The sequence below is a fragment of the Cervus canadensis genome, chromosome 1, assembly GCF_019320065.1.
Source record: "Cervus canadensis isolate Bull #8, Minnesota chromosome 1, ASM1932006v1, whole genome shotgun sequence".
Taxonomy (NCBI): Eukaryota; Metazoa; Chordata; class Mammalia; order Artiodactyla; family Cervidae; genus Cervus; species Cervus canadensis.
The window spans coordinates 109,095,550-109,123,546 of record NC_057386.1 but is presented as its reverse complement, the minus strand read 5'-3'; the positions used below and the strand labels follow the sequence as shown (position 1 = coordinate 109,123,546).

Below are 27,997 nucleotides of genomic sequence, written 5' to 3'. Positions count from 1 at the left end.
ACCCTGCCTCTCAGTGAGGGGCCCCAGGGGCTGGATTTGCATAAAGCCAACCCTCGCTGCCCCCCTCAAAGCTCTGAGAGGGAATAAAGGGGCTGGGAGAGCCCAGCGCTGCTGCGGGCTCAGAGGCAGAGCTCAGGGCGCGTCCACCATGGCCTGGACCCCTCTCTTGCTGCCCCTCCTCACTCTCTGCACAGGTGCGGCCCCCCCGGCCCTGCCCGAAGGCTCCGGCCCCACAGGACCCTGGGCTGGGCCCGCCCCTAACCCAGAGCGCAGTCCAGGCACAGCCTCAGGGTGGGATGCCCGGGGAAGGGGTCCTTCCTTCTCATCCCGTCTCCCCCGTCTCTTCCAGGCTCCGCAGTCTCCTATGAACTCACCCAGCCGACTTCAGTGTCAGTGGCCTTGGGACAGACAGCCAAGATCACCTGCTCGGGGGACCTCCTGGATGAAAAATATACTCAGTGGTACCAGCAGAAACCAGGCCAGGCCCCTCAGCTGGTCATTTATCAAGATAGTAAGCGGCGCTCAGGGATCCCTGACCGGTTCTCTGGCTCCAGCTCAGGCAAAACAGCCATCTTGACTATCGGCGGGGTCCGTGCCGAGGATGAGGCCGACTATTACTGTCTGTTGTCTGTCATGGGACAGCGGCAGTTACAATGTTCACAGTGACACAGACAGACGGGGAAGTGAGACACAAACACTCCCGTCCTGCTCACACTCTCCTCCAGCCCCGGGAGACTGTGGACTCAGCAGGCACAGGCCTGGCCCGGTTCCCCCAAGCTGAACTCCCCAGGTGGCCCCTCCTGTGGCCCTCCAGGCAGGCTCTGCACAGGGGGTCCGCAGTGGACGACGGGCTGGCACGACCTTGGTGTTGATGTGGGGAAACAGGGCCTGAGTGACACAGACACACCCATCCTATCACAGCCCCTGATCTCTCTGTGATGGGCTTGTCTAGGCCATGGCCACCTCTCTGTGGCCCTCAAGTCCTGACCTCATCCCTGAAACTGCCCTGTGAAGTCTGGGATTCTGATGGAAGACCCAGTGCTGTGGGCACCATCGAATCCCCCAGTCCCCTAGTCAGCCCTGAGTGCCCTGCCCACTGCCACTGGACCCAGTGCCAGCTACCTGAGCACCCTGTTGGTCCTAGAATGTTGTCCCCTCACAATCACGCCAATCCTAGAGGATTCAGTTCATCAGTCTTGTGGAGTCCTGCTCCACTAGAGATGACCTTGTATGGCCTGCAGGGCCAGAGCCTCCAGGAGGACCCCCAAAACTCAGTCATAACCCGGGCAGGTCAGAGTCTCCTCCCCTGAGTCTGGCCTCCTGAAATCCCTCCTGACAGCAGGCCCCAGCTATCCTCCTCCGAGTGCATGTCCAGGGGATGCTGTGACCGCCCAGGGGAGACCACAGAGGAGGCCAGTCCCCAGGGGTCACAGCCGGGCTCCCGTCCTGCCCTCTGACCCCAGGTTAGGACCCAGCCCTCTGTCCCCAGGGATGCAGCCACCAGCTCTGAAAGTCCGACTCAGACCACATGCTCATCCCAGCTCTGACCCTGGCCAGGAGACACCTCAGGGGACCCCTTGGAGCCGAGCCCTGGGTCTCAGAGCAGCCCTGTCTGCGTCCGGCAGCTCTGAGCACTCCTGGGGCCTCTCCGCTACTGGGGTGCAGACCCCCTCAGGCTGCTCGATTCCAGGCAGGAAGCCCCACTCGGGCCTGGACCTGCAGATCCAGGTGGGGCCGGGCAGGTCCGTCCTGAGCGGCGCCTCCGCAGGGATTTCAGACAGACGCTCAGACACTGTGTCCAGGATCACAGCCCCCCACCACCAGCAGGCCAGCTGGGGTCAGGGGGCTGACCACACCGCTCCGGGTCACGGCCACGAGGCCTGGAGACTCAGCTCTGTCCCGGCCTGGCTCGGGCTCTCCCCTGCTTCAGGACACACCCGCGGAACTGGGCTGTGAGTCTAGACTCTGAGGAACTCTGGCCTCTCTGTCCCCTCCCCTCCCTCCCCTCCCCTCCCTTCCCTCCCCCCCCTCCCCTCCCCTTCCCTCCCCTCCTCCTCTCCCCTCCCCTTCCTCCCCTCCCTCTCCTCCCCTTCCCTCCCCTCCCCTCCCCTCCTCCTCTCCCCTCCCCTCCTGTCCCCCCTCCCCTCCCCCTTACCCCTCCCCTCCTCCCCTCCTCCTCAGTGTCCTCCCCTCTGTCTCCCTGCCGCCCTCCTCTTCTCTCCTCTCCTCCTCCTTCTCTCCTTTCTCTCCCTGTCCCTCTCCCTCAGATGTTTGGATTTCTCCCCATGGATTGTATTTAATTTAAAATTTCCTTTATATTTGTATTGTCAACTAAACACAGATGTACAACTTGAGAGTTGCAGGTTAAGTTTTATTTGGGGCAAAATGAGGACTGCAGCCTGGGAGGCAGCATCTCAGAGAGCTCTGAGAGGTATCTGGGGCAGTGGGGAAAAGTCAGTATGTAAGGTTCTGGTGAAGGGGGAGTTCCATACCATTAAGCACTGTTTTACAAAAGGTTTCTTGTTAGTCATGAGGATCTGATGCCACCATGAAGGCAGTTAGTGCTTCTCTAGATATAATGAGATAAAAGGATGGAGATCATAAAATCTGTTCCTAAGAAGAACTATACACAAAGATCTTCATGACCCAGATAATCACAATAGTGTGATCACTCACCAGAGCCAGACTGCCTGAAATATGAAGTCAGGGGGGCCTTAGGAAGCATCACTACAAACAAAGCTAGTGGAGGTGATGGAATTCCAGTTGAGCTATTTCAAATCCTAGAAGATGATAATGTTAAATTGATGCACTCAATATGCCAGCAAAGTTGGAAAACTCAGCAGTGGCCACAGGCCTGGAAAAGGTCAGTTTTCATTCCAATCCCAAAGAAAGGCAATGCCAGAGAATGCTCAAACCACTGCACAATTGCACTCATCTCACATGCTAGCAAAGTAGTGCCCAAAATTCTCCAAGCCAGGCTTCAACAGTGTGTGAATTGTGAACTTCCAGATGGTCCAGCTGGGTTTAGAAAAGGCAGAGGAACCAGAGATCAAACTGCCAACATCCACTGGATCATGGAAAAAGCAAGAGAGTTCCAGAAATGCATCTACTTCTGCATTATTGACTATGCCAAAGCCTTTGACTGTGTAGATCACAATAAACTGTGGAAAATTCTGAAAGAGATGGGCATACCAGATCACCTGACCTGCCTCTTGAGAAACCTATATGCAGGTCAGGAAGCAACACTTAGAAGTGGACATGGAACAACAGACTGGTTCCAAATAGGAAAAGGAGAACGTCCAGGCTGTATATTTTCACCCTGATTATTTAACTTATATGCAGAGTACATCATGAGAGACACTGGGCTGGAAGAAGCACAAGTTGGAATCAAGTTTGCTGGGAGAAATATCAATAACCTCAGATATGCAGATGACAACTACGCTTATGGCAGAAAGCAAAGAAGAACTAAAGAACCTCTTGATGAAAGTGAAAGAGGAGAGTGAAAAAGCTGGCTTAAAGCTCAACATTTAGAAAACTAAGATCATGGCATCTGGTCCTATCACTTCATGGCAAATAGAATGGGAAGAAATGGAAACTGTGACAGACTTTATTTTGGGGGGGTCCAAAATCACTGCAGATGGTGACTGCAGCCATGAATTTAAATGACACTTGCTCTTCGGAAGAAAATTTAAGACCAACCTAGACACCATATTAAAAAGCAGAGACATTGCTTTGCCAACAAAGGTCCGTCTAGTCAAAGCTTTAGTTTTTCCAGTATACATGTGTGGATGTGAGAGCTGGACTATACAGAAATCTCAGCACCTAAGAATTGATGCTTTTGAACTGTGATGTTGGAGAAGACCCTTGAGAGTCCCTTGGACTTCAAGGAGATCCAACCAGTCCATCCTAAAGGAAACCAGTCCTGAATATTCATTGGAAGGACTGATGCTAAAGCTGAGATCAATACTGTGGCCACCTGATGTAAAAAACTGACTCATTGGAAAAGACCCTGATGCTGGGGAAGATTGAAGGACGGAGGAGAAGGGGACGAAGAGGATGAGATGGTTATGGCGTCACCGACTCGATGGAAATGAGTTTGAGTAACTCTGGGGATTGGTGATGGACAGGGAGGCCTGATGAGCTGCAGTCCATGGGGTCGCAAAGAGTCAGACAAGTCTGAGGGACTGAACAGAACTGAAGAGAATAATTACACTCAGCTCAGGATAGCTCAGTTGGTAAAGAATCTTCCTGCAATGCAGGAGACACCAGTTTGATTCCTGGGTCGGGAAGGTCCACTGGAGAAGGGAAAGGCTACCCACTGCAGTATTCTGTCCTGGAGAATTCCATGAACTGTATAGTCCGTGGGGTCGCAAAGAGTCAGACAGGACTTAGAGACTGAACTGAACTGAACTGAAGACAGTAATCACAGTCATGCTGAGAAATCAGAGCTCTACTAGAGGCAGCACGCGGCCTGGCCAGCAGGGGGCAGCAGAGCGTGGCCGGGAGCAGCAGGTCAGAGGCTGGGCTGCCCAAGGGGAGCTTCAGGGGAACCAGGCCTGCGGGTCCACAGGTGTCCAAGGATCAGCGCTGGGCAGGAAGTCAGGACGGGACAGGCCATCACTCAGGACTAGTGACCACCTCTGAGGGTCCCATCCACAGTGAACCCCAGGGCGCCATGCCTCAGTCCACGGCCAGGACGCTGCCAGGCTGACCACCCCGTGGGGAGCCCAGGGGAGACCACAGGCCAGGGGGCTTTGGACAGCGGGCATGTGGTCAGACACAGGGAAGGGGACAGTGACCTCCGTCCTTGGGGACAAGTCTGATGTGCAGACGTGAGAAGCCGAGGAGGAAGTGGGGAACAGACAAGGGCTGACGGTGTGCTGACCCTGCCTCTCAGTGAGGGGCCCCAGGGGCTGGATTTGCATAAAGCCAACCCTCGCTGCCCCCCTCAAAGCTCTGAGAGGGAATAAAGGGGCTGGGAGAGCCCAGCGCTGCTGCGGGCTCCGAGGCAGAGCTCAGGGCGCGTCCACCATGGCCTGGACCCCTCTCCTGCTGCCCCTCCTCACTCTCTGCACAGGTGCGGCCCCCCAGGCATGGCCCCCAAGTGACCAGGGCTCAGGCTGGCTCTGAACGTCAGCTCAGCACAGAGGCTGCCGCAGGGTGAGTGGGGGGCCCAGGAGGAGACCCTCTTCCCACACTCACTCTCTGCTCTCTTCCAGCTCGTGTGGTCACTTCTCAGCTGACTCAGCCGCCTGCGGTGTCCGTGTCCTTGGGACAGACGGCCAGCATCACCTGCCAGGGAGACAATTTAGCATTTCTTGGTGCTAACTGGTACCAGCAGAAGCCGGGCCAGGCCCCTGTGACGGTCATTGATGGGAATAGTGAGCGGGCCTCAGGGATCCCTGACCGGTTCTCTGGCTCCAACTCGGGGGACACAGCCACCCTGACCATCAGCGGGGCCCAGGCTGAGGACGAGGCCGACTATTACTGTCAGTCAGTTGATGTCAGTAGTGTTGGTACTCACAGTGACACAGACAGACGGGGAAGTGAGACAAAAACCCTCCCGTCCTGCTCACACTCTCCGCCAGCCCCGGGAGGACTGTGGACTCAGCAGCGACAGGCCTGGCCCGGTTCCCCCGGAGCTGAGCCCCCCAGGCAGCCCCTCCTCTCGGCCCTTCAGGCAGGCTCTGCACAGGGGGGTTAGGAATGGATTTAGGGTTCCCAGGACCAGGCTCCATTGTGTTTTCTTGACAACGGTGTGAAATGTAGAACTCAGGTCTCATTTAAAGACAGGCAAAGGAAGACATATGCCCAATGTGGTGTTTGGTTTTTTTTTCCTTTTTAAAAGAAAGGCTTGGTATTTTTTATTATGTGGGGTTTTAGTTGAGTAAAAATACATTTGATGGTTAGCAACAAATGTGACGGTCTCAGGAGCACTCGCTCCACCATCAGGAGCTGGAAAGAAGTGGAAGCAAAGCAAGGAATTTACGTGATGACCAGAGGTCAGGAGCAGGGAGCTGTGAAGACCGCCTGCTGTTTGTGACTGGCTGTCTCCGGATGCATTTCTTAGCAGGGAGGCATTACACTCATGTCTTGGTGTGGCTACGAATTCTTACTCTTGTTTAGTTGCCAGGTCATGTCTGACTATTTGTATCCCATGGACTGCAGCCTGCCAGTTCCTCTGTCCATGGGATATCCCAGACAAGAATACTGGAGGTGGTAGCCTTTTCCTTCCCCAGGGGATCTTCCCAATCCAGAGACTGAACTCTAGTCGCCCCCTATGCATGGGGTCTGCTGCCTGGCAGGCAGATATTTGACCTCTGAGCCACCAGGGAGGACAGATGGTAATTACACCAACCATTGAAAGAGGAATTACTCACTAATCTTTATCAAAATCTTTCAAACAGTAGAGGAGGAAGGATACTCTCTAGTTCATTCCATAAAGCTGGAATTATGCTTACCAATAAAGACACTACAAGAAAAGAAAATGAAGCCACCAATGCCTTATATACAAGAAAAAATCTTTTAAGGTATTAGCCAACTTAATCCAAAAAAATGTATCAAAATCCAAGTGACATTCACCCCCAGGAATGCAAGTGTGTTTCAACCTAAGACAATCAATCATGAGTATACCACTGAAACAAATTAAAGAGAAAAAGCAGTAAATATCACAAATGGAGCAGAAAAATATTTGACAATATCTAACATCTTTTCATGACCAAAGGAAAAAGAGAAACAAGACACCAGAAGATTCTGTGTAGAAAGAATTTATCTCAACCCAGTGAAGGGCATTTATGAAAAACCCACAGCATGCATCACACTCCATGTGCAGACTGAAAGCATCCCCACTGCCAGTGAACTCTGTCCTGGAAATTCTAGTCACAGCAACTGAGCAAGAGGAAGAAATAATGGCCATCTAAACTGGAAGGAAGAAATCAAAGGGTCTCTATTCTCTGGGCACATAATACAATATAGACAAATTTCAAAAGCCCACAAAAACTTACTCATAACGAATTCAGAAATGCATCAGGGCTCAAGATTCAGATGCAAAAATCATCTGGGTTTGGATGCACCAGCAAACAATTCCATTAACAATAGTATCCAAGGAATCAGCTTAACTTGAGTGATAAGACCTGTTTACAGAGAGTTACAAAGCATCTGGTGATCAAGTTAAATAAGAGCAAGTCATACAGAAAGACAGTCTGTGTTTTGGAGACTTAACGTCACCAAGGGGGCAACACAGGGACGCCGCAGGTGGAGCCCTGGGCCTCCTCCTCCAAACAGGTCTGCTCATCATCTCACAGGTGACCTGAGACCCGAAGCTTGGCACTGAGGCAGTCTGAGGGCATGAAGAGAGCAGCAGGTCCTCCCGTGGGACCAGGAGTCAAGGCCCAGGGAATGACCACGTGGGCAGTGGGTTCTGAATCTGCACCCGGACTGAGGACTTCCGGCCCCTTCCGCAGTCCGTGCAGAGTGGCCACCGGGGGCAGCAGAGAGTCCCTCAGCCCCGCACCTGGAGCTGAGGAGACCTGGGCGTCAGGTCCCCACGCAGGGCTGGGTACCCACACCTCACCCCTGAAGGACAGGGCCGGCTTTCTGTGGTGTCCTCCTGTCAGGATGCACAGACTCCACGCTCTTCGCTTGCACTGACAGCCTCTGTGCTTCCTGGAGGACGAGCTCCTCCTTCCCCATCTCTCCCCAGGGGGCTGGGCCCCACAGTTTCCTCTCTTAACTGCTCCAGGAACACAGAGCCAAGAGATTTATTTGTCTTAATTAGAAACACTATTTGTATTCCTGCGTTTCCCCAGTAACTGAAGGCAACTTTTAAAACCGTATTTCCGGGACTTCCCTGGTGGTCCAGCGGCTAGACTCTGAGCTCCCAGTGCAGGGGGCCCGTGTTCAATCCTGCTCAGGAAACTGCATCCCACAGGTTGCAAATAAAGATCCTGCATGCCACCCGATGCAGGCAAAGAAATAAATGTTTAGTATGCATATATGTCACATGAGGTGTCTTTATAATTTACAGCCGGTATTCTTTCTTACACCTAGTCATTCCTTTGAGCACATGATCAGTCGATGGCCCAGACCACACATGGCGACGCTGAGGCCCAGCACCCACCGGCTGCCCGGGACCTCATGGCCAAGGGTGGACACCACAGGACCTCAGGGGACCTTTCAGAACTCCCCGTGCTCATGGCAGAGGAGCAGTGTGATCCGTGGCTCCGTCACTCGGGAGCTGTGTCTGGGCTGGGCCCTGCAGCTGTGCGTCACCTGTGGCGTGGGCCTGGTGAGGCTCACCGTCCGGGGGACCTGAAGGGTCAGAAGAACCTTCCCTTAAAATTTCTGGAGGTGGAGCTAGAACCAGACCCACATGTGCACTGCCCCTAAAAACAGTGAAGGATGAGACACTTCAAAGTCCTGGATGAAATTAAGGTCCTTCCCCTGAACCAGGATGAAACAGAGGAAGGACTTGGCTTCCTGGAAGCCCCGAGATCTCCACCGTGACTCTGGCCACATTCATGGCAGGGCCCAGGATCCTTCGGTGCAAAGGCCTCAGGTTTCCTGGAAAATACAGTCTCCAGCTCTGAGCTCTCAGTGACAAGGGGTTCTCTCCCAGGAGGGGGGCCAGGACCCAGTCTGGGGTGGAGCTGTCCCCCCAGACCCTGAGACCAGCAGGTGCAGGAGGAGCCCCGGGCTGAGGGGAGTTTGCAGGGCGGCTCTCCCCCGTGTTCCTGGGCTGAGCCTCTCTGACCACACGGCTGCAGGCAGCACCCTGGGCTGGGGCTGATTGGCATCCCCAGCAGCAAGGGGAGAAGACAGGCTGGGAGGAGCCCTGCCCAGCCTGGGCCTGGCGAGCAGACTCGGGGCGCCTCCGCCATGGCCTGGACCCCCCTCCTCCTCGCCTCCTGGCTCACTGCACAGGTGAGCCCCAGGGTCCACGCACCCCAGCCCAGGACCTGGGGACAGGCCTGGCCCTGACTCTGAGCTCAGCGGGCGCTGACCTCGGGGCCAGCGTGTTTCCTGGCCCTGCCTAGGGTGGGCAGCTGGAGGGGCTGAAATGCCCCCGCTGTGCTCACTGCTGGGTCAGCCCTGAGGGCTGCGCCTGCCAGAGAAAGGGGAGGGGGGTCTCCTTTCCTCAGAGACTCCGTCCACCAGGACCACGGCCCAGGGGGGCTGACACTGAGGGCCGGGAGAGCCCTGGGTCCCAAAGACTCTTAGGCACTTAATCTGGGTGAGGCAGGGGGATTCTGCCCCGAGGTTCTCCACCTCCAGCCACCTCTCCTTTTCTCTCCTACAGGCTCTGTGTCCTCCTACGAGCTGACTCAGTCACCCTCGGTGTCAGTGACCCCGGGAGAGCGGGCAGGATCACGTGTGGGGGGAGCAGCATTGGAAGTGAAAATGATCAGTGGGACCAGCAGAAGCCGGGCCAGGCCCTGTGCGGGTCATCTATGTGAATAGCATGCAGGCCTCAGGATCCCTGGCCGGTTCTCTGGCACCAGCTCGGGGGGCACGGCCACCCTGACCATCAGCAGGACCCTGGCCGAGGACGAGGCCGACTATCACTGTCAGGTGTGGGACAGCAGTGCCCACATGTCACCAGCCGATGGGAAGGGAGACACACACCGGCTGCCTGGCCCGCGCTCCGGCCTCCTCTGAGCAGCTGCAGGTCACGCTGAGGCCCGGGTCTCTCTGTGCGCTCAGGGCCTCTGCTCATCCTGCTTAGCAGCGGCAAGTGGACAGTGGGTCCCAGGTCCTGGGGGCTGCCACCAGCAGCCTTGGGCCAGAGGGTCCCCTATGCCGGCTGAGTCCTAGGACAGCCGTGTCCCCAGTCCATGCTCAGCGTCTCTCAGGAGTGGTGGGAAGATTCCAGGAGCAGGCAGGAAATTGTCAGTTGCTGGTGGCTGCTGGTGGCCCCTGAGTCGGGCAGCCATTCTGGTCAGCCTACCTGATCGTCCAGCGCTGAGACCCGGGGCCTCCCTGGGAGGACAGGGTGCGGGACTGCAGCCCAGCCCCCCCACCCCCGTCACCCCAAACCCTCTAAGAACCGGGCTCCCCAGGACGCCTGCCCCTTTGTAACCTGACATCTGAACATTTTCATCAGAACTTCTGTAAAATGTTCACACCACTCCTTTAAGTATATTCCTCAGAAGCTAAAAATTATCATGACTTGCTAACCATTCTCCTTAAAAATTCTTCTATAACATTCATCTTTCCTGCTCCTTAGACGTGTTTTCATTCCACATCTCTTACTACCTTTGGTCTGCTTGTATATTTTCTTTTTTAAAAACATTTTTTATTGGAATATATTTGCATTACAATGTTGCACTGGATTCTGTTGTACAACAACGTGAATTAGTTTTACGTACCCTCAGGAGGGCATGGCAGCCAACTCTAGTATTCCTGCCTTGAGAATCCCATGGACAGAGGAGCTTGACAGGCTACAGTCCATGGGGTCACAGAGAGCTGGACGCGACTGAGGCAACTCAGCAGAAGGCAAATGCAATACGTACATCCCCTCCCTCCGGAGCCTCCCTCCCACCTCCCCATCCCACCCTACTGGGTCCTCACAGCACCGCGCTGAGATCCTGTGCTTTATAGCAGGCTCCCGCTAGCCAGCTGTTTTATCCAAGGCAGTGTGTATACGTCAGGCCTCCTCTCCCAATCCATCCCACCCTCCCCTTCGCCCTCGGTGTCCCCAAAGCTGCACTGTTGACAATAGCCAAGACATGGAAGCAATCTAAGTGTCCAGCGACAGACGAACGAGTAAAGAGGATGTGACGCACGTTATATCTAGTCGCACTGAGCAGCTTCAGCTGCTGGCAACAAATTCTGGCAAATTCTCTTGTCATTTTTATTCTGTTATAAATATTTTCTAACTTTCCTTGCTATGGCTTCTTAGATACACCCATCATTTAAAAGTGGGCGTTTCATTTCCAAATACATGAGATTGTTTTAAAGTATCTTTGATATTAATTGCTCATTTTGATATTAACTTCTCATTCAAATGTTTTCTTCTCTGCAATCACCCTCTATTTTTTCAGTCTCCTGATTTTATTGAGGCTTTCAGTGGTTAACGCAAAGATCTCTCTTGATGAATGTCACATTGCACTACAAAATATGTGGGTTATTTCCAAATAGCTTTTGATATGATTTCTAACGTATTTCCACAGTGATAAGAGAACAGACTCTGTGATTTCGGTTCCTTTAAACCATTAAACTTTTGCACCTCGTTTTGTGTCCCTGGATATGTTCCATTGTCTCCTCGTTTATAGTCTATGGGAAAGTGAATAGAATTTGGATCCACTGTTGTGGAAAAATTAATTTAAATTAATTAAAAAATTAATTTAAAAAATACACTGTTGTGTATAAATCTTAATTAGGTTGAATTGGTTCATAGTGCTTTTCAGGTCTACACTATCCTTCTACTTCTCTGCATATTCATTCTATTAATTTTTGAGAGCTTGATGTTGAAACTCCAACTAAAAATCTTAATTTATCTACTTAAAAAATATTTGTAATATATGGTGGAACTATATGTAAACTTGTTCTCTGTTTTCCAAGTCTCTTCTAAATGTGTTGTTATATTTTCATCATTTAGAAAACAAAAAAGAGAAAAATTAAATAAATTTTTTTTAAAAAGATGTGGTACATGCATACAATGTAGCATTACTCACCTACTAAAAGGAACAAAATAAGGTCATTGGTAGAGATATGGGTGGACCTAGATTCTGTCACCCAGGGTGAAGTAAGTCAGAAAGAGAAAAACAAATATCACATGATAGCGCATACATGTGGACTCTAGAAAAATGGCACAGATGAACCTATTTCCAGGGCAGGAATGGAGATGTAGACGTATCGAATGGACTTATGCTCATGCATTTTCATACCCAAAATTCTCATTCAATACCCTGCCATACATCTCTGTCAGAACAACATACAATCATTTAAAAAATTTTCAATAGCACCGTGATTTTAAGTGCTAAAAGTTTTCTCCTACCTTGAGTTATTACCCTATTAGGAGCAGAGTTTGACTCAAATGACATAAATGGATTGAAATCTTTATTTTTACAGCTCGTTTACTTATTTTTAATTTTTGGTTGCCCAGGGTCTTTGTTGCTGGGTGGGCTTTCTCTAACTGTGGCCAGCGGGGCGACTCTTTCGCTTCTCAGCCTGGAGTCGTCTCTTGTCGGAAGCACAGCCCCTAGGCACTCGGGCTCAGTAGTTGAGGCACATGGGCTTTGTTGCTCTGTGGCAGGTGCGCTCTGCCTGGACGGGATCAAATCCACACTGGCAGGCAGATTCTTATCCACGGTACCACCAGGGAAGTCCTGAAATCCTTATAAATAATTATCAACTAGTGTTGATTCATGGATCCATCAATTAGCATAATTTACTTTTACCTCTAGGGGCTTCGCCTGTGGCTCAGTTGATAAAGAATCTGCCCTCAATGCGGGAGACCTGGGTTCGATCCCTGGGTTGGGAAGATCCCCTGGAGAAGGGAACAGCTACCCACTCCAGTATTCTGGCCTGGAGGAGACTGGTAGGCTACAGCCCATGGAGTTGCAGAGGCAGACACCCATGGAGTTGCAGAGTCAGACACGACTGAGCGACTTCACCTTCTTTGTTTCTTTACCTCTAGAATGAAGTAGGTCTAGCATTGTCAACAATGCTGTTCTGGCTTTCGTTTCTACAACAAACCTGGAGAACCTTCAGTTCCATAAATAGGAGCTTTGTAATAGAGTGTCACTCCCTGCTATGAACTCCTTCCTGGTTAGGTGCCAAAAATGATTCGTGCTGGATGGTCAGAAATTGTTTCTCTGAATGATTTATCAGCTGACAGCTCCATTTCATACTCTTTTGATTTTGCAGAAAGCAAAGCATTGTACACCACCTGACTTCAAGAGGATTCGAGTGGGGGCCAGATGCACCTCCGGATCGTCTGAGATGAGGGTTCACTGTCCCATCCACTGGGGGAAACCTGCAAGCTGGCCCCGCCCCAGAGGCAGCTTTTCAAGAAACCACCTGCTGAGAGGCGTCACCGGGCCACTTGTTCACTTTCTCCGTTTCAGGGGTAAACACCAAGAAAGCTTGAGCAGAGCTTCCTGCTTAAATCTTCACTTAAGAGGCCCCTTGTAGAAGAAGACATAGTTTTAAAGACTGAGGAAATTTTAAATATCTGTCATCTCAATGCTTCCCAGGTGGCACAGTTGGTAAAGAACCCACCTGCCAATGCAGACAAGACAAGACACGTGGGTTCCATCCCTGGGTTGGGACGATCCCTTGGAGAAGGCAATGGCAACCCACTCCAGTGTTCTTGCCTGGAAAATCTCAGGGACAGAAAAGCCTGGCAGGCTATAGTCAACAGGGTCGAAAGAATCGGACATGACTTAGCAGGCCTGCACGGGTCATTTTAATGCATCTTTGCCAATCCGGTATCTTACGAGAAAAATGCTTGCGTCTTGTCGTGTGCTCTAAGTCAAGGGTTCCCAGCCTCTAAGATCTAATGCCTGAGATCTGAGGTGGAGCTGTTGTAATAATAAGAGAAATAAGATGCACAATAAATGTAGTTCACTTGAACCATCCTGAAACCATCTCCCACCCTTGTCCCTGGAGCCAAAAAGGACTGCTGCTTTCAGTATATGCTTCCTCCAAAACTTGAGGCTGCTGACTTGAATCATTTAGTCGATGGAAGAGTCTAACCATGTGATCTAACTAGCAAAGCTAGTCCTCCCTGCCAGACGTCCTGTTCCGACCAAGTTCTGTTAGAAGCCTTCCCATTGTGTTGGTACATACAAACATATTAATGTGCATTTTGAGGAATATCATAAAATCACTGAAAATTAAAGGATGTGTCTGTCTAGTGAAATCAACATTAAAATGATGTAGATCGTCTATGTTCCTTTACCTACATTTATAAAAACTCTCTGAAAGCAAGATAAGTCACCAGACTACTTATCATTCTTGAAATAGCAACAGGTACTGTTGGCCGCCACGGATAGTGAGAAATAAACGTCAGGGTGTTTGGGTGTTTGGCATTTAGAATAATGAAGTAAGAATCAAATATAAATCACCTTGGCATTGTTAATCATCGGGCGAAGCATTTCCCGTGACCAGAACAAGGATGTGAGAATGTGTCAGTCTGAACCACCGTCCGGGGGTCCCAGGAGGACTCACCGAGCTGCTAGTTGCCGGGGGGACAGTTACGGGAGCGGCAGCTGCTGCAAAACCACCCGCCGCCAAAGTAGGGTCTCCTCGTGACAGGAGTGTGCCCCTCCCAGGCGTCGGTCCAGACCTTCAGAAAGGACCTGGAAAATAAGAGCTACCCACCAGATAGTAATATAAACCCACCCGGCCAGGAGAGGCGGGCGCTGCTGGCCTCGCCCCCTCTGGCCCAGGAAGTGTCCCAAAACCCAGTCATCAAGGAAAACAATATTCCGGGACCTCCCTGGCTATCCAGCGGTTAGCGCTTTCACTGCTGGGTGCACCGGTTCAGTCCCTGGTCGGGGAACGAAGATCCCACAAGTCACAAGACATGGCCAAATTTAAAAAAGAAAAAAGAGAGAGAGAGAAATATCTAATGCAATAGGTTTTAGAATTGAAATTAAGTTCCTGCCCCACTCCCCCAATCCGGATCAATAAAGCATCGAAATAGTAAGTGAAGTCAGGCTCTGACATGTATTGATGTGACTCATCTTAAGTACCCCCAACCCTAGGACTGGTCGGGGTGCCAGGAGTTCCAGGGGTGCCAGGAAGACGGAGGCCAGCCCCTGCCCCCTCCCCCACCAACTCCTCCACTGGAGCCGCCTACCCCCCCCCACCCCCAGGTCTCTCCTGTCCTGTGTCTGAGCTCCACACTTTCTGGGCAGTGTCTCCCTCTACAGCGGGTTTCTGCTGCCCACTACCAGGCCCGTCCACTCCGTTCAGTTCAGTTCAGTCGCTCAGTCGTGTCTGACTCTTTGTGACCCCACCAACTGCAGCACGCCAGGCCTCCCTGTCCATCACCAACACCCAGAGTTTACTCAAACTCATGTCCATCAAGTCAGTGATGCTATTCAACCATCTCATCCTCTATCGTCCCCTGCTCCTCCCGCTTTCAATCTTTCCCAGAATCACGGTCTTTTCCAATGAGTCAGTTCTTCACATCAGGTGGCCAAAGTATTGGAGTTTCAGCTTCAACATCAGTCCTTCCCATGAATATTCAGGACTGATTTCCTTTAGGATGGACTGGTTGGATCTCCTTGCAGTCCAAGGGACTCTCAAGAGTCTTCTCCAACACCACAGTTCAAAAGCATCAATTCTTTTTCCCTCAGCTTTCTTTATGGTCCAACTCTCACATCCATACATGACCACTTGAAAAACCATAGCCTTGACTAGACGGACCTTTGTTGACAAAGTAATGTCTCTGCTTTTTAATATTCTGTCTAGGTTGCTCATAACTTTCCTTCCAAGGAGCAAGCATCTTTTAATTTCATGGCTGCAGTCACCATCTGCAGTGATTTTGGAGTCCAAAAAAATAAAGTCAGTCACTGTTTCCACTGTTTCCCCATCTGTTTAAGGGAGGGAAATTTCCCAGAGCTCCCAAGTTCCAGGCTGGACCCCACCCCACCGCCATGTCCCAAAAAGCCTGGTCCTCCCAGGTTTCCGGCTGGTGCTGGTAAGTCCCAGGACACCGTCTTTACATCAAGTTGCTGTGTGTCTTAGGAAAGAAACTCTCCCTCTCTGTGCCTCTGTTCCCTCATCCGCAGAAGGGACTGCCAGGTGGGGGAGTCTGTCACGTCTCCAGAAGCCTCAGGACTCTCTCCCCATTTGCTGAAAGACAGCTCAGGGTGGGGGAACTTCTGCACCCCCAGGATCACCAGAGGAGCCGGGGTCTTCAGGGTTCCCAGGGACCCCTCAGAGGGGGCTCAGGAACCACAGAGCCAGACCCTGATTCCAGAAACCTGGTCACACCTCCAGACGACCCTTTGTCCCCCACTCCACCTCAAACGCTCCAAGCCCCAACAGTGAGGCACTTAAGAGACGGATCCGCCAGGCTTGACTTTGGGGAGGAGGAAAGCGGGGAGCTGGGGGCGGCCTGGGCCTGGGAGACAGGGGTCCTCAGTGGCCACAGGTGGGGTCTCTGGGGCCTGCGGGGTGGAGAGTGGGCAGGAGCAGACGGAAGTGACTGGACACGACAACCCCTCCAGTCCAGGGGAGGTGGGCGGGGCGGGGGTGCAGAGGAGCAAGAGGCCCTGGGAAGGGGGTCCACCCAGCAGGACAGCTGGACCCCGACATCTCTGAGCCAGCTGGAATCCAGCTCTGAGCCGTGCTCAGCTCGGCAGGGTGTAGGCAGGCCTGAGTGGCGTGGCCAGGGCTGCAGCTGCATGGGCTGGGAAGGCCCTGCCCTTCCCCCGAGGGTCCCCCGGGGTCTAGCCAGACTTGGATTTCCGACCGCAGCCCCCGCAGGAGGAAGTGGTCTGCGGTGGAGTGGGCCCCGAGGCCTGGGCAGGTGCAGGGTGGGGGAAGGGGGGCAGCTGGAGTCACGCGCCGAGTTCAGGGACAGTCCCTTTTTCTCCCCGAAACCTGGGGCTGTCCCGGGGGGCCTCTGCAGCCTCCAGGCCCTGGGCAGTGGGGAGAGTCACATCCACATGGGGGGGCTGGGACGAAGCAGCTTCCGCCTGGGACCCCGGGGGTAGGAGGCAGGACCCAGCCCCCAAGATGTGAGGAGCACAGGTCCCAGGCTGGGGTAAGCGAAGCACCACGGCGGGGAGAAGTTGGACTGGATTGGGGCCCCTCGGGGCTCCCCCATAGCTACATGGCAGTTGTTAGGGCACCCGCACCCCCTTACTGCTCAGTGCTGGCCAGTGTCCAAGGCCAGGGATGTGTGTGTGCAGCCCAGCCTCAGCATGGACCAGGCAGCCTGGGGTTTCTCCAAAACTGCTTTATGAGTTTGGTCAAACCGTGAGGTTCTGATCCCTGCCATCCACTTCGCCCCCTCCTTCCCCGCTCATCATCGTCATTATTGTCATTATCGAGAGCTGTGGAGGGTCTGGGAGGTCATCCTGCCTGCCAGTTAAACTGTGAGGCTGCCACAATTGCACTGATGCGGGCAGACCCGAGATGCTGGGCCGGAGACAAAGGCCAGCTTATCACTCAGCCAGAGCGGCGGTCGGGCCACGAGCGTGGTCCAAGCAGTGGTTCTCTGAGCCCGACGGGGTGATGCAAAGGAGCCAGGACACACCCACACGGCCAAGCTGGGGGCCCAAGTCTGCTCAGCTCCGGAGGGAGATGCCAGCTCTACCTTCCAGGGTTTCTCATTCCACAAACATCCAAAGACAATCCATGACAAAGGCGATGCGTGTCCTTGCTCCTGAGACGTGCAGAAACGCAGAGATCCACAGACACTGTCTCCCAGCATGCTATCTATGTGAAGGAACTGAAGTCCCAGGCTGTGCGTCTGATACCACATCCCATGGAACAGGCTGGACCGATTTTCACCAAATGTAGCAGGAACGTTAAGGAGTATCAGCCTCAAAATATGAGGGCCAGACATGTCTGAAAGGTCCCTTCCAGAAGAGTGCCTTTGGGGTCCTTCCCCAGAGTTGCTGAAATAGAGAACTTGGAGGGCTGCAGAGCTGGACTTAAGTGGACCTAAGCAACTGGATCACAAAGGTCCATCTAGTCAAAGTGATGGTTTTTCCAGTAGTCATGTATGGATGTGAGAGTTGGACCATAAAGAAAGCTGAGTGCTGAAGAATTGATGCTTTTGAACTGTGATGTTGGAGAAGACTCTTGAGAGTCCCTTGGACTGCAAGGAGACCCAATCTGTCAATCCTAAAGGAAATCAATCCTGAATATTCATGGGAAGGACTGATGCTGAAGCTGAAACTCCAATACTTTGGCCACCTGATGCAAAGAACTGACTCATTGGAAAAGACCCTGATGCTGGGAAAGATCTAACGGGGGAGGAGAAGGAGACAACAGAGGATGAGATGGTTGGATGGCATCACCGACTCAATGGACATGAGTTTGAGTAAACTCTGGGTGTTGGTGACGGACAGGGAGGCCTGGTGTGCTGCGGTCCATGGGGTCGCAAAGAGTCGGACACGACTGAATGAATGACAGAACTGAAGCAACTGGCAAGCCGGAGGGTAGGTGCTGGCCGCGATGAGCAGGAGCGTGCAACCTGCCGCGTGGAGTTCTTCCTACACCCAGAGTCCTGATAGCACCGGGACCCCAGCCCTTCACGGCCTCTCTAGGGCCACGAGACAACCTCGCAGAGCAGAGAAGCGGAACAGACCTGGTGTGCAGAGCCAGGGCCCGGGGTGGGGCGGGGCTGGTGGGCAGGCTTTAGTGAGAAGCCCTTGAGCCCTGGAACCACAGCAGAGCCATTGGCAGAGACCTCCCCCCGGGAGAGGCCCCCCCAGTACCGGCCCTGGGGGAGGGGGCCGTGCTGGGGGCAGGGACAGAAGGCCCTGGCAGAGGACGGGGCCCCTGGGACGGGGCGCACCGGAACGGCCCCTGCCAGCAAGGGGAAGCGGGGGCACTTTCAACCCCCTCCAAGGAGGAGCCCACACCAGCGCCTCTGGCCAAGGAGCCCTGGGCCCTGGGGGCACATGAGGTCCAGGCCAGGCCAGGGGGCCCGTGAGGCCCTCAGGGGTCAGCACGGTGTCCCCAGGCAGCCCTGGCCTCTCATCCTGCTGGGCCTGGCGGTGGGCACCCACGGCCTGCTGCCCCCGACGGCGACGCCTCGGAACACAGCCCCGCGCGTGGAAGCCCCGGCAGGAAAGAGCCCGTGGAGCCTGTGGGACAGGTAAGGGCCGGGAGAGTCGTGGTGCAGGAAGTGGGGCTTCCCTCCGACGGGACCCAGGGGTGAATGCCTGCAGGGGCAGGGAACGAGAAGGGAAAGCCAGCTGGAGAGAAGGGGCCTGAGCAGACAGTGGCTCTACTTACGGCGTTGACACTTGGCCTAGTGTGCCTTTGTTTGTGTTGGTTTTTATTTTTTAATATTGTATTGAAATATTATTCACCTCATGGAGTTTTTGGCGCCCCTGAGATTTTGCACCCATGGCTGGTGTCCCTCTTGCCTCACCCCGGCCCTCTGAGCAGGGCAGACACAGCGCAACGGGGGCAGGACGTACCCAGAAGGCACTCATCATTTTGGGGGTCAGCGGCTCCACAAGGCAGGTCTGCCTTCCTCCCCTTCTTACAGGTGGGGACAGAGGTCCAGAGAGGTGAGGCAAGCTCCCCAAGGTCACACAGCACACGGGCGAAGTCTCAGGATTGTAGAAATCCCGGGACTAGACAGACACCAGAGTGTCCCGTGTTTTAAGAAAACAGTCCAAGAGAAGGGGCAAGTCTGCAAGGCGTCCAGAGAAGGAAGCGAGGGCTCGGCTTGGTCTTCCCCAAGGAGGACAGCTTCTCAGCAAGGTTCCTAAGTGTCTAATGGGGCCAAGCCTGAACCAAGGGGTCATGTCCAGGTGTGGGACACTGACCTGGGATGGGGGAGGCTAAGGAGAGAGGGGTGCACAGGCCTGCAGGGAGCTTCCAGAGCTGGAGAGAGTGGGGTACAGGCTACGGGGGTCTTGTCCACCCCATCCTTTATCCCGGGATCCAGGGCAGCTATTGAGGGATTTAAGCGCGGGGCTCTCAGAGTCCAGTTCGTGCTCTGGAAAAATTGCTTCAGATCAGAGACCGGTGTGAGGTCAGGTTAGAGGATGGAGGAGAAGCTGTGGAAAGGTGATGGAGAGCGGGGGGGCGGTCCTCGGTGACCAGGCACCGAGATGGCCTATGGAATCGGCAGGCGAATTTTCGGTGGCATCGTCAGAGGGCTGACGGGGAGGAACAGGCCCTGTCATGAACCGGCTATAAAAATCTAAACTGTACACCCTTTTCGGCAAAATGCTGCAAGTCATAAAAGAAAGCATATTTCTTTAAATTGTGTAATTTCGCTTTTAAGAATTCATCTGGGGGCAGGGGAACAATAAAAAAGATGTGACCAAAGGTTTACAGGCCAGAAACTCAACTTATTAATGATGGGAGAAAACTGGAAATAACCTAAATATCCAACAGAAAGGGTGTGGTGAAACACAGCATGGAACAGCCATAGTAAGGCATCTTAACACAAACTTCCAAAATGATATTTCTAAAAGTGGGTTTTTAAAGCATGTGTGCACTTTCAAAAGCTTGTCAGAAAATATAGAAATATGTCAATAATGTGTCTCTAACCAGATATTCTTAATTTTTGCTTTATAATTTTATAAAATTATAAAGTTATAATTGTATGAAATATAATTATAAAATTATAAACTATAAAAAATAGTTATGAAAATGTTCACAAGAAGATATATATAAAATTTTATCTTTTAAAATGCTTTTTAATACCAAAATAATGTGTACTTTTAAAAAAAGATTGAGCACAGAAATGTATAAAGCAGAAATTGAGAGTTTCTGCACGCCAACCCCACACATCTTACCGTAAAACCCATTCTCCAGCGAGAGACAATGTCACGTGGGTCTGTACACTTCTGGCCCTCCTCCTAGGCGTGTATGTCCCTAAAAACACACACACACAGCTAATGGGTGGTGGGCTTTATTTTTCAAAATGGACTCATACTCTGCCTATGAGCCTGCAACTGTCTTTCTAAACAGTCTGTTGAGATTTTTCTATATCAGCCCACATGGATCCCCCAAGTTCTCTGAATGGCTCTGTGTGAATTCAAAGTCTGGATGAAGCAGCTTGTCTTTAATCATTCCCCTATGAGTGGATATTTAGGTTGCTTCCACTAAAAAATGTAAATTACAAAAGATGCTACGTGGAAACGTGCGTAGCTATGTGCCCGTACTTTGTATGCTGTATCTCCCCAGAAAGATGCCTAAAAATGGGATACTGGGTCAGAGACAACAGGCTTTGAAATTTTCATAGGTGACGCTAATGGTCCTCCCAAGTGACTGTTCTAGCTTCCGTTCACTGCAGTGAATGACAGTGCTTTTTCCTCTCCATTCTCGCCAATAATGTGACATTTGGATCTTGTTTTTTTTTTTTTTTTTTGGATCTTGTTTTTATTTTGCGCGTCTGAAGAGCAAAAATGAGAACAAAACTGTTTGCTGCTTGTTTATTTGCTTGTTGGTGAAATTTATTTTCCTTTCATATTTTTATTGATTGATTTTATTTCTTCTGTGAATGTACCAGTTGTAATTTTGTCTGCTTTATTCTTCGTTCGTTTGGTTGTATTTTAAGGTTTATAGAAACTCTTCATCCATTTGGGATAGTAACCCCTCATTAATTATGTATGTGGTAAATATTTTTGCCTGATCCGTTTTCCAATTTCGTTTATTGGGTCTTTCAACATCAAGCCTTTTTAATTTTTACGTGTCAGATTGGTTGTTTTTCTTCATGGTGTTTGTGATCCACGGCAAGCATAGGAAAGACATTTCTATTTTGATTTTTTTATTTTATTCCTGTACTTCTATTGTTTTGGTGTTTGTTTTTACTTCGCCTTGAATTTATTTTTGTGTTGGTAGAAATGTATCCTTATATATTTTCCAAATGGGGAACCGGTCGTCCTGTCTTTGTTGAATACAAACACAGCTTTCACCAAATGCTGAATTACTGACTTATCACATCCTCTCTGTGGTTCTAACCATCCATTCCCACATCCCTTCCACCATGTTTTAATTATTGTAGCTTTACAGGGTGTTTCGGTACCTGTTAGAGAATAATTCTCAGTCAAAGTATTTGTGTCTATTCGCCACCATTGAGATGAGACGGTTGGATGTCATCACCGACTCAATGGACGTGAGTTTGAGTAAGCTGCGGGAGTTGGTGGTGGACAGGGAGGCCTGGCGTGCTGCAGTCTGTGGGGTCGCAAAGTGTCGGACACGACTGAGCGACTGAGCTGAGCTGAACTCCACCATTATTCTTACTGTTGGACTTGAGAACTGGTTCACTGATTTTTTTTTTAAATATTTATTTATTTGGCTGCGCCGGGTCTTAGCTGCGGCACTCGGGAGCTTTAGTCGCGACTTGCAAACTCTTAGTTGCAGCATGTGGGTTCTAGTTTCCTGACCGGGGGTCGAACCCAGGCCCCCTGCCTTGGGAGCTTGGAGTCTTAGCCACTGGACCACCAGGGAAGTTCAAAATTATTCCTTTGATGTTGCGCTTGTAACTTCATGGAGCTCACGGGCTCGCTTGAGGGGATGTGAGGCTTTTGCTGCTGTGCCCGCTCACCAGGTTGCGCTATGTTTTATCCTCACAGATCTTGTACATTCCGTGTTAAGGTTATCCCTAGGGCTTTCAACAGAACTTTTATCGAGATTGTCAGTGCTTCCCCCATTTCGTATTTTCAGCGGTTACCGCCTGCATAGAAGGAAACCTGCTGACGTTTGCCTCGCCTGCTTGTATTCAATCACAGGTTAACTCTCGTACTAGCTAATAGTCCTTCAGTTCATCTTGAGCTTGCTTTTTTTTTTTTAAAGTAAACTAGCCCCTCACCTGCAAAAACCAATTTTATCTCATCTTTCCTAACATTCACACTCTTCCCCCCAGCTCATCTCGTGGGCTTGAATCTGTAGAAGATGTTAAATAATAAAAGCGAGCGTGGGAACCCTGGCCTCTAAAGTGGTTTTGCCTTTAATTGTGAGGCATGCTGTAAGTTTCAGGAGATACTGTTCATTAAGTTGAGGGTGTGTCCTTAGATAATTAACTTAGTAAAAGGCTGGATATTTGCTTTCTTTAATCAGAAATAAGTGCTGAATTTACATTGCTGTTCTGTTAAATTTTGTTTCAAAAATCGTATGTGCATACCTTAGATACAACCATGACCAAAAAGTTCCACTGCTGAATTAAAAGGATGCTGGACCCAGTGTAGTAGGGGTTACCTTCCTACTTAGATTAACTGCGTCAGGAGATAATATCAGATTTGGCAAGGCCTGAGGATTCTTGTCATCATAAACTCTTACAGTGCAATCTGGGTGTTCTGTTTTTCTGAGATTTGTAGGGGTATTTTTTGTTATGATAGGACACAGAGGCTGACTCAATGAGGGGCAACATTACGGGATGAGTCCAGGCCTCTGGCTTGGGGAGAAATCTACCGCATTGAGAACAATGAGGGGACCAAATCTGCAAGGAACTGGGAGCAGTTTAGATGGAGGATGCAGAGTCTGAGGTGTCTGTGGGACACTCAAGCAGAGACGCATCCGGGAGGCAGAATGTGTATAAATCCAGAGCCAAAAAGAGAGGTCAGGAAGGGAATAGGGATGCAAGGTCCCTGGGTGGTTGTCCGAGTGCACAGTGTGGGTCAGAAGCAGAGAGAGGGGAAGGGCACTGGGGGGCTGCGGGGGGATCACAGACTTGACCGGGACAGGGACCTTGTTAGACTCGACCTGAGAAGCTTCAGGGAGGGATAGCGGTGGGAGAGAGGGCTCCCCCCACCACGTCCCAGCGTGTGAAACAGGGCCTGGTAGGCGGGTGCTTGATGGCCATTGTTGGACAGACAGATGAATGATGGATGGATGGATGGATGATGGATGACAGATACATGGATGATAATGGATGGATGGATGATGGATGATAATGGATGAATGGATGATGGATGGATGGATGATGTTGGATGACAGATGGATGGAGAAACAGATGTATAGAAAGTCAGTGATCTGGGACAGCAGGAAAGGCTTCATCAAAGAGAATGAACTGAACTGCGTCTCCGTGGGTGGAGGAGACAGGGTAGGGGTTCCCCACTTGGGGCCTTAGGAATATTCTGGTGTCCACAGACCCAGGAAGGGAGCTGCCTGGCTGGACTGTGAGAAATGGTGCAGAAGGAACACCCAGCGGCCTGACAGTGAGGCCAGGAGCGGCAGGGCAGGTCCGAGCCAGCCCGGTACTCCTCTGCCGCGCCGCACAGACGCGGCGTCTCCGTCAGCGCTGAGGAGTCAGTGGTGGCCAGGACGGCCTCCGAGTGAGGGGGACACGCTTGGTGACTCCAAGGCGTGTGAGGCTGCTGCCTCGGCCAGGGGGCTGGGCAGGGGGACACCTCCAGGACATGAGCCCACCCAGGCGTGCCCCGGCCTCCGGAGGGCTGGCTCCACACCTCCCCTCAGCCCGCGGACACAGCCCCAGCGGCTGCAGCCCTGTGCCCGTCACGCCAAGCAGGTTCCCGCTTGGCGCAGCCCCCCGGGGGGCAGGCCCCAGGTGCTGGCCCGGCGGGTTTTGGTCCGAGGCTCAGTCACTGTGTTTTGTCTTCGGCGGCGGGACCCGGCTCACCGTCCTGAGTAAGTGGCTCTCAGCCCTTCCCCGGCCTGTCTCGCCCTCTGCTCTCTCGGGAAAGTCACTTCTCTTGCTCTGGGGGCGGCTTCCTCTCTGTCCCCCCGGCCTTAAGGGCCGATCCCCACCTTTCTCCGTGGGGTGGGGATGGGAGGCCGGTTGGTCTTGGGGTAACCAGCAGGAGCCTCCAGACTCCTACCGTCCGACGGGGCCAATCCGGGCTCTGGGGCTGGGGTTTGGTCCAGGAATGCAGGGACTTGTTCCCCTTTGCGGGTCAGACGCTGGGGTGCGGGCCAGAGTCTGGTGCTGACTAGGGGCGTCTCCAAGCCCCAGGCTCCAGGCTGTGGGCTCCGTGCCCCAGCCGGGAGGGCCAGGCAAGAGCTTGGGGGCTCGGCGGGGACTGTGACCAGGCTCCAGGGACACAGGGGGCAGCCTGAGGGAGGCCCCAGGAGGGCAGAGAGAGAGGGGTCTCGCCCGCCCTGGGCTGAGGGGCCGGGTGGACACAGCTGAGACGGGGCGAGCTGACTAGAGGCTCTTGGGACAGTGGCCAGGAAGGAGCGGGTCCCCTGGGGCAGGAACTCCTCCGTCCGGGAGCCCTGATCCCCCGGGGCCCAGGGGTCACACCTGTCCGAGGGTCGGCCTCCGCTGGCCTCGAGGCGGGCGTTAGACTTAGGAGATGATGAACGGGGCTCTGACCCCCATAAAATCGGGGTCGTCGGAGGTGCTGTGTGGGGGCACCATCCCCTGAAGGCAGGCGAGGCGAGGGGCCCTGCACTCAGGCAGGACGGACGGGGAGACGGGCAGGGCCTCAGCAGGAACCCCGGGCTTTGGCCGGGAGAGCTGAGGCTGGGCTGGGGCTAGCCGGTGCCCGAGGAGGAGAGGAAGGCCCGGGCCCCCTGGGCACACGGCTCTGGTGCGGCTGTCCCCACATCTCCCATCAGGACAGTCCTGGCCAGTAGGCTGGGGGACCACGGTTCACGGAGGAAGCACCTGGGCTGCAGAAGCGGAAAGTCACGGAGGGGTCTGGCAGGGACTGAGGGCTCAAAACGTCAGGGCCAAGAGCAAACACAGACTCCAGGGGCCAGGTGGACGGAGGAGAGCGGCCCTGGCCACCACCAGGGACTCTGAGGCCACGCTTGGCCGGTCGCTTGGGAGAGGGGCGTGCCCCGGCTTCTGAGGGGCTGAGTGCAAGGGAGGGGGCGGGCACAAGAAGGCAAGCAGGGCCACCGTGGGGACAAGTCACAGAGGTTGTACTGGGGGGACAAGGTCAGAACCTCCCCGGCGTCTGACACCCCCTCCTCTGTCCACACAGGTCAGCCCAAGTCCGCACCCTCGGTCACTCTGTTCCCACCCTCCAAGGATGAGCTCAACACCAACAAGGCCACCCTGGTGTGTCTCATCAGCGACTTCTACCCGGGTAGTGTGACCGTGGCCTGGAAGGCAGACGGCACCCCCGTCACCCGGGGCGTGGAGACCACCCAGGCCTCCAAACAGAGTAACAGCAAGTATGCGGCCAGCAGCTACCTGACCCTGACAGGCAACGACTGGAAATCTAAAGGCAGTTACAGCTGCGAGGTCACGCACGAGGGGAGCACCGTGAAGAAGACAGTGAAGCCCTCAGAGTGCTCTTAGGGCCCTCTCGCCCTCACCCCCTCCCCAGCTCTCCGTGGACCCCGGAGCCCCCGCCCAGGTCGGCTCGGACCAGGGGGCCCTCCTCCCTCCCTCTTCCTGCTTCTCCTGAATAAAGACCTTGTCATTTATCAGCCGACATTTCTGAAGTGCTTTCTGGGTCTGGCCGAGTGTCGGGGTTAAGGGTCAGTTCCTTAGGGAAGGGACAGGTATGACGTGAGAGTCCATCTACTCGTCATCACCCCAACCCAGCCCCAGGGACCAGGGAGCTCTGAGTGCCAGGGGAGCGGTGACCCAGAGCAGGACACTGTCAGGCGGTGCAGGCTCCTGGGGTGCAGGCTTGCCCCCCCACACCCCGTCCCCCTGGGAAGGGACAAGGGCCTGTGAAAGGGACAGGGGATGGCTCTGGGAGGATCACGGAAAAAACCAAAGGGGTCCCAGGAGGCAGCAGTGGACCAGAGGCAGGATTATGGGGGAAGGAGACTCCGAAGCCATAGTCTCAGGAGCAGAGGTTGACCTTTCCTATTTCATCAGGGGACCCAGAGGGGAGAGCAGTTACCAGGTGAGGGGTCCATGCTTGGCCCATCACCAAGCAACCACAGAAAGCCTGAGGGAGGATGCATCACAGAAGCCCTAGTGTCCAATGTTCACAGCGCACATAAACTGAGTCAAGTGAAGTCACTTGGTCGTGTCTGACTCTTTGCCACCCCATGGACCGTAGCCCTCCAGGCTCCTCCATCCATGGGATTTTTCAGGCAAGATACTGGAAAAATACTGGAGTGGGTTGCCATTTCCTTCTGCATTAACTAAGTAAAGACACTGATAAGGTCTGCAGCAGAGAAACAGGTCAATATCACATGACCTAGCAATCGGCCAATCACAGTCACTCTCCCTTCCCCTCAGGGCGCCTGGCGCACTCTCTGAGATGGTGCTGGTCCCGCTCACTCGTGCCGGGAGCTGGGGTGAGGCCGAGGCACTGGGAAGCTCAGTGTCCGTCCTGATAGGCTTGGTCGGGGTAGCTCAAGGCCACCCTCGTGGGGGGCTGGACCTCCATCCCGGTGCGTGGGCATCTGAGGTCAAGTTGGGGAGGGAGTTGTTGATGGTTGGGTTCAAGATGGAGCTGGTGCTGTCACCCTGATCGAGGTGGGGATTCAAAGCGTGTTGGGTCCAGGGCAGAAGGCATCATCTGGGTCCACAAAGGGGATCCCAGTCAACGTGCCAAGGAGAGAGAGTCCATCACAATTCAGGAAGAGAGTCAGGCTGGGTAGACCCAGCTCAGGGCAGGCTGCGGGTGTGACCTGAGGGTTCCAGAGGTCAGGCCTCCTGAGGGGTCAGCGCCCCCAGATCCCTGCCCAGGGGACCTCCCCCTTCCATCTCCACGGCTCCCCATGGCTCTGGCAGTCCTGCGTCCCCAGGCCTCTTGGGCCCTCTGGCTCGCCAGGGACTGGTTGCTGCCTTGACCACAGCCGATGGGGGACAAGGACAGCCCAGGACACAACCTGCAATACAGGGGACTCTGGGGACACAGAGGACAGAGGACAGGGGTCCCCTGGGAGCCTCATCCCAGACATTCCTACCCCAAACACAGACTCGACTCCAGATAGAAACTTCGGGGTCCTGTCCCAGGGCATCTGGGACTCCATTCACAAAGCTGAGTGTGGAGGCTCCGGTGGAGAGGGGGCCACCAAACTCTCATCTCACTGGCCCGCTGGGTATAATGCCACCACCCCATCCCTTGCTGCTTTGCCAAGAGCAATATCCCATTTACTTTCTTGTAAGTTTTTATTGTAGAAAATTGAACACAAAAAATAAGGATACAGGTGAATGAAAGACAGCCCCATGCTCTCATCAGCGAATTCCCCAAAGTCTTCCATTTACTGACGATACAACCACACAATAATTCCTCTCTTAGATCACCTTTGGAAGCAAATTCCAGATATTGGAAACTGTTCCTCTGAAATATTGCGATTGTGTCCTGAGGTACAAGGACCTCAAAGAGAGCTACAATGTATTATCAAACCTGATCAGATATCATGAGTAAATTGTTAATATCAAATGACAGAGTTCTCAGCAAACGTCTCACATTGTCAACTGTGAATTGAATTCGTTGTATTTTTGGTGGTGCTT

The 27,997-nt window shown here is 53.1% G+C and overlaps 2 protein-coding genes and 1 gene segment (V, D, J or C); all 3 read left to right on the top strand.

Moving 5' to 3' along the window:
• Nucleotides 1–27,997, top strand: part of LOC122420176 — a 224,880-nt gene that overhangs the window by 187,268 nt on the left and 9,615 nt on the right.
• The window catches only part of LOC122420342 (immunoglobulin lambda-1 light chain-like), a 204,835-nt gene that overhangs the window by 173,559 nt on the left and 3,279 nt on the right, over nucleotides 1–27,997 (top strand). The window contains exon 3 of one of the 7 annotated variants that reach the window (XM_043435471.1): nucleotides 22,412–22,420. The exons of the other annotated variants lie outside the window; for them this stretch is intronic. Coding sequence (XP_043291406.1) covers nucleotides 22,412–22,420 — 9 coding nt within the window. The remainder of the gene's footprint in view (nucleotides 1–22,411; nucleotides 22,421–27,997) is intronic. 7 annotated transcript variants of the gene reach the window in all.
• LOC122420369 (immunoglobulin lambda-1 light chain-like) lies at nucleotides 4,982–26,009 on the top strand. Of its 8 annotated transcripts, none has more exons than XM_043435499.1 (5): nucleotides 4,982–5,077; nucleotides 5,220–5,510; nucleotides 15,760–15,767; nucleotides 24,204–24,249; nucleotides 25,554–26,009. In XM_043435499.1, exons 1-5 carry the CDS (start codon nucleotides 5,032–5,034, stop codon nucleotides 25,871–25,873), a joined length of 711 nt encoding a protein of 236 aa, XP_043291434.1. In that variant the 5' UTR covers nucleotides 4,982–5,031; the 3' UTR covers nucleotides 25,874–26,009. The 8 variants fall into 8 exon arrangements, with proteins under 8 accessions (XP_043291434.1, XP_043291428.1, XP_043291468.1 ...); XM_043435493.1 differs by lacking the exon at nucleotides 15,760–15,767 and adding an exon at nucleotides 10,614–10,619 and having other exon boundaries at nucleotides 5,220–5,512; XM_043435533.1 differs by lacking the exon at nucleotides 15,760–15,767 and adding an exon at nucleotides 6,337–6,340 and having other exon boundaries at nucleotides 5,220–5,512; nucleotides 24,211–24,249.

Bases quoted from the DNA above. Each gene is read 5' to 3' on its own strand.
- LOC122420369 (XM_043435499.1), top strand. From the start codon at position 5,032: ATGGCCTGGACCCCTCTCCTGCTGCCCCTCCTCACTCTCTGCACAG. The intron at 5,078-5,219 runs GTGCGGCCCCCC...GCTCTCTTCCAG, and splicing joins CCTCCTCACTCTCTGCACAG to CTCGTGTGGTCACTTCTCAG. The intron at 24,250-25,553 runs GTAAGTGGCTCT...CTGTCCACACAG, and splicing joins GACCCGGCTCACCGTCCTGA to GTCAGCCCAAGTCCGCACCC.